The sequence below is a fragment of the Arachis ipaensis genome, chromosome B5 (assembly GCF_059453495.1).
Source record: "Arachis ipaensis isolate K30076 ecotype BB chromosome B5, ASM5945349v1, whole genome shotgun sequence".
NCBI lineage: Eukaryota > Viridiplantae > Streptophyta > Magnoliopsida > Fabales > Fabaceae > Arachis > Arachis ipaensis.
This window is the reverse complement of record NC_142440.1, coordinates 76,760,501-76,768,997: the sequence shown is the minus strand read 5'-3', so window position 1 is coordinate 76,768,997 and position 8,497 is coordinate 76,760,501. Positions and strand designations below refer to the sequence as shown.

The following is an 8,497-nucleotide window of genomic DNA, read 5'->3' as shown; positions in this document are numbered from 1 at the left end:
TCTCTCAGAGACAAAGCCACCCAATGGTTGGAATCTTTCCCAAGAGACAGCATTGACAATTGGGATGATCTAGTGAGCAAATTCCTTGCCAAATTTTACCCACCTCAAAGGGTTATCAGATTGAATACTGAAGTACAAACATTCACCCAAATGGAGGTTGAACCATTATATGAGGCATGGAAAAGGTACAAGGCTCTGATCAGGAAGTGTCCCCCTGGAATGTTCAATGAGTGGGATAGATTGCAGAATTTCTATGAAGGCTTGACATTGAAATCTCAAGAGGCCTTGGATCATTCAGCTGGAGGCTCTTTGCAACTCATGAAAACTGCAGAAGAAGCTCAAAGTCTCATTGATATGGTAGCTAACAACCAGTATTTCTTCGCTCACCAAAGACAACGCCAACCATCACAGAGGAAGGGAGTGATGGAGTTGGAAGGAGTGGACTCAATCCTAGCTCAAAACAAATTGATGCAGCAGCAGATTCAACAACAATTTGAGCAAATGGCCAAGAGGATTGATAGCCTCCAAGTTGCCGTAGTAAGCACCAATCAACCATCAACCACATGGAGAACAAATGAAGAAACTCAAGAGGAGCAACAACAGGAGCAAGTCCAGTACATGCACAACCATAATTCTGGGTCAAATGAAGTCTATGGTGATACTTACAATCCTTCATGGAAGAACCATCCAAACCTAAGGTGGGGAGATAACCATAACCAAAACCAACAACCATGGCAAAGAAATTCAAATCAAAACACTTCAAGAAACAATCAAAACAACAACCAGCAGACCACCCAAAACCCTTACAGAAAACCCCAAAACAACCACCCCAACTCCAACCATTATCCATCCAATAACCAACCCACAAACCAAAACACTTACCACCAACCCTGAACATCCCATAACCAGCCAATTTCACATGACTCTCAAAGAATCACTAACCTGGAAACCTTGATAGACAAAATGTGGAAACACCAAGAAATGACAACCAAGAACCATGAAGCCTCCATGAAGAACCTAGAGAGGCAGATTGGGCAAATCTCCAAGCAGATTTTTGTTGAGAGACCATCAAGTTCCCTACCAGGTGACACAATTCCAAATCCTAAGAAAGAATGCAAGGCAATACAGTTAAGAAGTGGGAGAACATTGATGAGCAATAATGACACTACAAGGAAGCAAATGGAGAATAGCAAAAGGCCAATAGAGGGGGGAAAGCCAACATACGCAGATGAAGCCAATGGTGATGATGCAATGGCAAGCAAGCAAACTCAGGAAAAGGAGGAACAAACAAAAATTCCAAAAAAGGGGAATGAAGCAATTGAAGAGCCAACCAAGAATCAAAGGCAACAAGCAGAGAAGAGCTTTGTACCTCCACTGCCATATCCCCAGAGATTCAACAAGGAGGCTAAGGATCAACACTTTCATAAGTTCCTTGAGACTTTCAAGAAGCTAGAGATCAACATTCCCTTGGCTGAAGTACTTGAGCAAATGCCTCTGTATGCCAAGTTTTTGAAGGAGCTTATTAACAAGAAAAGAAGTTGGCTAGAAAAGGAAACTGTGATGCTCGCTGAAGAATGCAGAGCACTGATTCAAAAGGGACTTCCCCCTAAACGTGAAGATCCTGGGAGTTTCTTTCTACCCTGTGCCATTGGTAACATGACCATCAGCAAGGCGCTGTGTGACCTAGGGGCTAGTATCAATCTGATGCCCTCCTCTCTAGTGAAAAAGCTGCGCATGAAAGAAGTGAAACCAGTACAGATGTCTTTAGAATTGGTGGACAAATCAGTAGTGTACCCAAGGGGTATAGTTGAGAACATTCTAGTCAAAGTAGATAGATTCATTTTCCCTGCTGATTTTGTGATCTTGGAATCTGATGAGGATGATAGTGACTCTATTATACTGGGAAGGCCATTCTTGGCCACTGCTAGGGCCATTATAGACGTAGAAAAAGGAGAGTTGACCCTTAGGCTACATGATGAAAGTGTCACACTGAGTGTCTCTCCAGAAATAAAGTTCATCAATGAAAAAGAAGATAGCATGGAAACTGACGAGATAGAACTGCAGAGGAAGGAAGAAATTGACAAGATGATCAGCAGTCACCTTCCAAAGCAAGAAGTAGATAATGCAGCATGGAAAGAGGAAAAAGAACTTGTACAGAGCAATGGAGAGATTCATGAAAGCATTGATGTGTTAGTTATCAAGAAGAAGAATCCCAAAATGAAGCTCACTTGCAAGCAGAAAGGATCAATAAGAAGAAGGAAGAAGAATGAAAACAGAATCAAAAAGGGTTGGAAGAATAAAAAAATTCCAACAGAAGGGCTCTCCAAAGGTGACAAAGTGCAGTTAGTCTATCAACAACTGGGAGCAAGCCAACATATTGATGATTACTATATTGTGAGCAAAATACTCTCACTAGAACATGCTGAGATAGAACACCAAGGAACAAAGAAGAAGATCACAGTCAAGGGAGACAAGTTGAGGCACTACAATCATCAACCACCATAAAAGAAAGCCCCAGTGTCAAGCTAGTGACAATAAAAGAGCGCTCCATGGGAGGCAACCCATGATTTAAAATTTCTGTCGTTTTAAATTCAATAAGTCATGATCACCATAGCATGATTTTTTTAAACGTACTTAATGAATGCATACACTGTTGTGAAACATATGCTAAGATTTCTAAGTTTGGTGTACCTTCAAGTACACCAAATCAATTTTTCAAACACTTTTAGACCATATGCTTAGTCATCTTGATGAAGTATATGACCAAACATTAAGTTTGGTGTTTGCATATGTAGATATTTTCGGAAGATCAATTTTTATTCATGAAATTTAAAAATCATGCACCGATGATCATGCGTTGGGACTTTACAATTGAAAAGAAATTATATTCTGTGATGAAGACATCAATTGTGATTAACTGCTGGCATTTTACATTGACCCATTAACGAGAGACAAGTTTGGTGTTTATCAAACCTTGATGCACTAGTTAAGGGACATAATTGATTCTTCATGAAGAAAAAAAAACATATATATATATATATATATATATATATATATATATATATATATATAATAAAAGCAGTTCTTATGAACATTTAACCAAGAGTGACATTGAGATTTCAAGAACACTAGTTGGAGGAAGAAACATTTTAGACTATATGACCAAACATTAAGTTTGGTGTCCTCCAAGAAAAAAAAGGGACAAGTCACGGTTAAAATGGATATAAGGAATGAGAGTTCACATAGTTGTTAATAAAGGAAGCCTTCTTGCCACGGTTTGATAATGTTGATCTTTATTGTCTTGTTGTGATGGTTAGGTGGTCAAAGAACATTCAATGAAAGAGACAAGACAAAGGGGGAGCATAGCATGAAGACAAAATTCAATCACATGCCTCAAAAAGTGAATCTACCCACTCTTGGGAATGATCACGTTGCAGACCCTTGAAGAAGCAAGTTTTGTCTTCATTCAACCTTGCATGCACACCTTTGATTTGCAGAACTTCCAAGTGCATCCCAGCCATCCATTGTTCAAATCAAGTAAATATAAAACGCCACCTTCAAGCCATGCACAGAAACAAAAAGGTTGCACACTCCCTGCACTCCAACCATTCAAACTCTAATTCCTTTATCACCTTTCATCACATAAGCTCAGCCTCAAACATTTTCCTCCCCAAAAGCAAATCAAAACCTCCAATATTCTTCACAAACCCATTAACCTCAAAGAAGATCAACCAATCAAGTGATCATGGCCTCTTCCTCAAGAACCAAAAGGAGAAAAGGAAAAGAACCCGAGGAGGAAGAGAATACACCGGAATATGACCGATGGAGGTTTAGATCTTGGTACCATCAATTACAACTTCAATGGATGAATGAGAAGAAGATATATCCAGAGGTTCCACTCTTGCTACCAGATGAAGGGTGCCAAGAAATGAAGGACAGGATTAGAAAGAGGAAATGGGAAAAACTCGTCTCACCCATCACTCGGGTCAATTCAAATATCATAAGAGAATTCTTTGCCAACATCCCAAGACTCAACACGGGTGAAGCCCCAACATACAAAAGCTATGTACGGGGGGGGGGTGGAAGTAGACTTTGGTTCAGATGCCATCAAGAAAGTCTTAGGACTAAAAGTAGTCCGCTTTGGTGAACCGGGATACCACCAAAGGATAAATGGAGATCCGGATTATGATAGAATTTCTAGAGATATTTGTATGGTGAACTCAGAGTGGGAAGGAGATGCCAAAAACAAATACAAGTATCTGAGGAGAGGAGACCTTATACCGGAAGCAAAGGGATGGTATGAGCTATTGAAAAGATCAATTCTGGGCACAGTAAACACCTCAGAAGTCAACAGGAAAAGAGCTGTTATGTTGCATTGCATCATGGTGGGAGGAGAGGTGAAAGTTCATGAAATCCTTGCAAAGGATATTCAAAAACTTGCAGAGAAGAACACGGCTGGGTCTTGGTTATACTACCCAAGCACCATTATGCGGTTGTGCGCAAGAGCTAAAGTGCCAATGGAGGACGATAACCCAACATGGTTGAACCCAGGCATGCCTATAACCATTGAAAGAATGATGATGGTTACTGAAGCGCAGCAAAGCCGAAGACCACACGGAAGAAGACAAAGAGAAGAACCAATGGAGGAAGAAGAGTTACAAGAGGAAGAAGAGATACAAGAGGAAGAAGAACAGCAACACCCCCAACCACATAACAATCTAGACATGACTCAGATGCAGGAAGCGATTGGGAGATTATCACAACAGTACATGAGAATTCAAGAAAGGCAAGAAGAGTATCATTCACAGTATATGAAACACCAACAAGAACAAGAGGAATGGCAGGTGAGAATGATGAACAAACAAAGTGAGTTTGAATCAAAATTCTTCGTGATGCAAGAGGAGCATGCTTTTCAATCTTACGAATCATTTGGAAAGTTGGCACAAATACAAGCTGAAAACATGAGGGCTCTCAAGGAGTTCACGGCCCTTCAAGATGCAAGATATGAAGTCCAAGCTGATTACAACATAAACAGTCAAATCAAATTGAACTATATTGGAGAGCATCTGCACAATATGGATCCAGCGTTTCCAACTTTCGATGAGTTCTTCAAAGGGAAAAGTGAGATAGAAGTGAGCAAGGCTATGAGACTTGAAGATAGAGTAGAGGAGGCGATGAATAGAGCTGGGTTCTGGCGGGGTCAACAGACAACAGACATGGACACAGGGAACACCAACAACCAACTGTATGAAAGAAGAAAGAAAAGGCATGACAAATGAAAGGTGGACTTGCTCCTTGTTCATCATTACAAAGAAAAAAAAAGCATGCATCCTATCTGTTTAAAATAGTCTTTGCATTATGTTTCCTATCTGTTTAAAATAGTCTTTGCATTATGTTTGTTTCCCTTAAATAATTAAGCTAGTCTAAGTGTGTGCTTGTGTGTTTACTTTCACTTAACAAAAAGCATGCTTTGTCCCCTGCATCTTTAATTCAATAAAAGAAATGTTTGAATGTGAAGTGAGATAGTTCTCTGTTAGATAGAAGTACAATAAAAGTAAGTGGTGGTATGTATGTGTGATTGTATGATAGCTCACTTTTAGTGAATAAGAGAACTAGGATGTCTCCTTCTAAATAGAAAGTGGCCTACTGTCTATGAATCTCAATCAAATAAAAGTCCTTGGCTAAAAAGAAGAACAAAAAGAGAAAAGAAATAGCCAAAGAGTGGCAACAGAACAAAAGAAAAATAAAAAGAAACAAAGCTAGACACCAATAGCTTGAACCTTAGAATATATGCCTGTGGTGTCTTTGCACTAGGATCTGCTTGGATTATTAAGTTCTTTGGAGTGCATCAACACTTGGTGACTTGGGTTAACTAACCCGGGATCATCAGCTGAAAGTCCACTATCAAGAGCAACCTAGTTACAAGGCATTTAGTAACCCAAAGAGGTGCTGGGCATCAATGTTTTGAGAAGGAATGTGAGCCAAGTGTCTATAGTGAATAATGTGTCAAGTATAAAGAAAGAAAAGAACTTGTTACACATGACACTGAACTAAAGCTTAGAGAGAAAAATAATAGTGAAGGACAAAGGAATAATGAGAGGTCATAGCAGTGCGTTGCTTGATGCTTGAAGGAGACTTTCTAGGCCTAAAAGTCAATAAGAAGTGAGTGTTTACATATCCACATAAAACCCCATGAACTACCAATAATACTCTGCTAGCATGAACATCCTCTTCCATTTCATTCTTTCTTCTCAATAATTCTTTTCTTGCTTGGGGACAAGCAAGCTTTAAGTTTGGTGTTGTGATGACAAGTCATCTTAGCCTAGTTTCACTAGTCTTTTTCTTTTGTTTTCAATTGTTTTTATGCACTTTCTTGAGCCATAAGCAAGCCAATTGGGTAGAATTTCATATTTCCTTTGATTCAATCAACCATGGATGAATTAATGCAATTTCATGAGATTTTGTAGTATAATTGTCATATATTATGAAAGAATAACAAACTCATGATTTTGAGCATAGCTTTGATGTGTTTGGTTGATTGATGATAGGCGAAAAGAGCTTTGAAGAAGGTTGAAGAAAGAAGAAAGGGCAAAGAGCAAGAGAGAACAAAAAGCTTGAGCAAAAGCTTGCTTCAAACTTTAGCTCAAGCTTTTGGAAGAGTGAATTCACATTGGTTGGAGCAAAAAGCTTGCGCCAACGTTTGCCTCAAGCTTTTTGGCAAACGTTGGCGCCACACACCAACACCCTGGAGGAGAAAAGCTTGCGCCAACGTTTGCCTCAAGCTTTTTGGCAAACGTTGGCGCCACACATGCACACAAGGGGATCAACGTTTGGCCTAAAGTTTGACCTCAAACTTTAGCCCAAACGTTGGTAGCAGCAAATGGGGGCATCTGATATGAAAAGCTTGAGCCAAAGTTTGCCTCAAACTTTGACTCAAGCTTTTATGATTTATAGCCCGGTTCACAATGGATTTCTCTCCAACTCCAAGAGCAATCAACCAAGGCCTTTATCAACCCAATTCCATCAAGAGCAATGGCCCAATTCAAGGCTTGAAGACCATTTGAAGAAAGTGTATAAATAGCTTAGGATTTAAGTCTTTCGAGAGCTTTTCCTGGAAAATTCTTAGAACACTTACAGAGAGCTCACCTTTACATTTTTGAATTGTTGCTTTAGAATTCTAGAGAATTAGGAAGGAGAATTGATCTCTCTTCTTCCTTGTTCTTGCTTGAGCATTCTTTACTTTTCTTGCTTTGGATCTTGGGTGGAGAATTGAAGAACTTCTGTTTCAATCTCACCTTGAGATCTTGTTTAAATTTCTGCATAATTGAATTTCCATTCCTGTTAGTTGCCTCTTCTTCTACTCTTTCTGCAATTTACATTTCTTTATTTCCTTTGCAATTGATTCTTGCTGGATCTAGGAAGGCAGTGAGATCTAGACTCAGCTATCTAGTCTCTTGAGTCCTGAGATCTACAGTTTTAAATTTTCAATTTCCTTATTTCATTGCTACACCAAGCTTTTTCTCATTTCCGTTTTAGATCCGGTTTAATTCAAGTCATCTTCTACTTTTCTGTTTATTGCATTTTACTTTTCCTTGTTTAATTTCTGCAAATCCACTTCCCAATTCCCTTTACAATTCAAGCCATTTATATTTCTTGCACTTTAAGATTCTGCAATTTACATTTCTTACAATCTAAGTTTCTGCAATTTATATTACTTGCACTTTAAGATTCAGCCTCTTTAATTTCTCTGCACTTTAAATTCTTGCCAATTGTCCCTCTCCCTTTTAATTTCATGCAATTTAGCTTCTGTCGAATACAAACTACTCAAATCAACTCTTGATTCGCTAGACTAAGTCACCCGCTAAACTAAAATTGATCAATCCTTCAATCCCTGTGGGATCGACCTCACTCCCGTGAGTTTTATTACTTGATGCGACCCGGTGCACTTGCCGGTTAGTTTCATGTTGGATCGTTTTCCACACATCAAGTTTTTGGCGCCGTTGCCTGGGATTGAAATATATTGACAATGATTAAGTGAAGTGGAGATCTAGATCTAGCATTTTTATTTTCTGTTTCTCTAACTTTAGACTAACCCACTAACTATTTGAATTTTTGCTTGAGCTAACTACAATTTAATCATGGATTGAAGTATTGCTATCCTTCTGGTTTGGTATGATTTTTATGTCTTGTTTGCATGTCAGGGACAATGAGAGCTATACCAACCTTTTGTGAACAAGACGAAAGAACCCTCAGGAGATTAAGAAGAGCTGAAAGAGGGAAAAACATTGTTGGAGAAGAGGATTCGGAAGAAGAAGAGTTCCAAGATATGGAGGAACATACAACAATTCCAACTAATCCACAAGGAGGAGCAGCTAATAACAACAACAATCCACCACAGAGAAGAGTTCTGGCTTCCTACACATTTGCAAATCCTAGACATTGTGGGAGTAGCATTCATACCCCAAATGTTAATGCAAATAACTTTGAACTAAAGCCA

The 8,497-nt window shown here is 39.1% G+C and overlaps 1 protein-coding gene across 1 annotated transcript; it reads left to right on the top strand.

Moving 5' to 3' along the window:
* The first annotated feature begins 1,560 nt into the window (after positions 1 to 1,560).
* On the top strand, positions 1,561 to 2,826 carry LOC107640650 (uncharacterized). The gene is made up of 2 exons (XM_088487073.1): positions 1,561 to 2,189; positions 2,796 to 2,826. The coding sequence occupies exons 1-2, from the start codon at positions 1,561 to 1,563 to the stop codon at positions 2,824 to 2,826; spliced, it is 660 nt and encodes a 219-aa protein (XP_088343199.1).
* The last annotated feature ends 5,671 nt before the right edge of the window (positions 2,827 to 8,497 follow it).

Bases quoted from the DNA above. Each gene is read 5' to 3' on its own strand.
- LOC107640650 (XM_088487073.1), top strand. From the start codon at position 1,561: ATGCTCGCTGAAGAATGCAGAGCACTGATTCAAAAGGGACTTCCCCCT. The intron at 2,190-2,795 runs GTTAGTTATCAA...TTGCATATGTAG, and splicing joins ATTCATGAAAGCATTGATGT to ATATTTTCGGAAGATCAATT.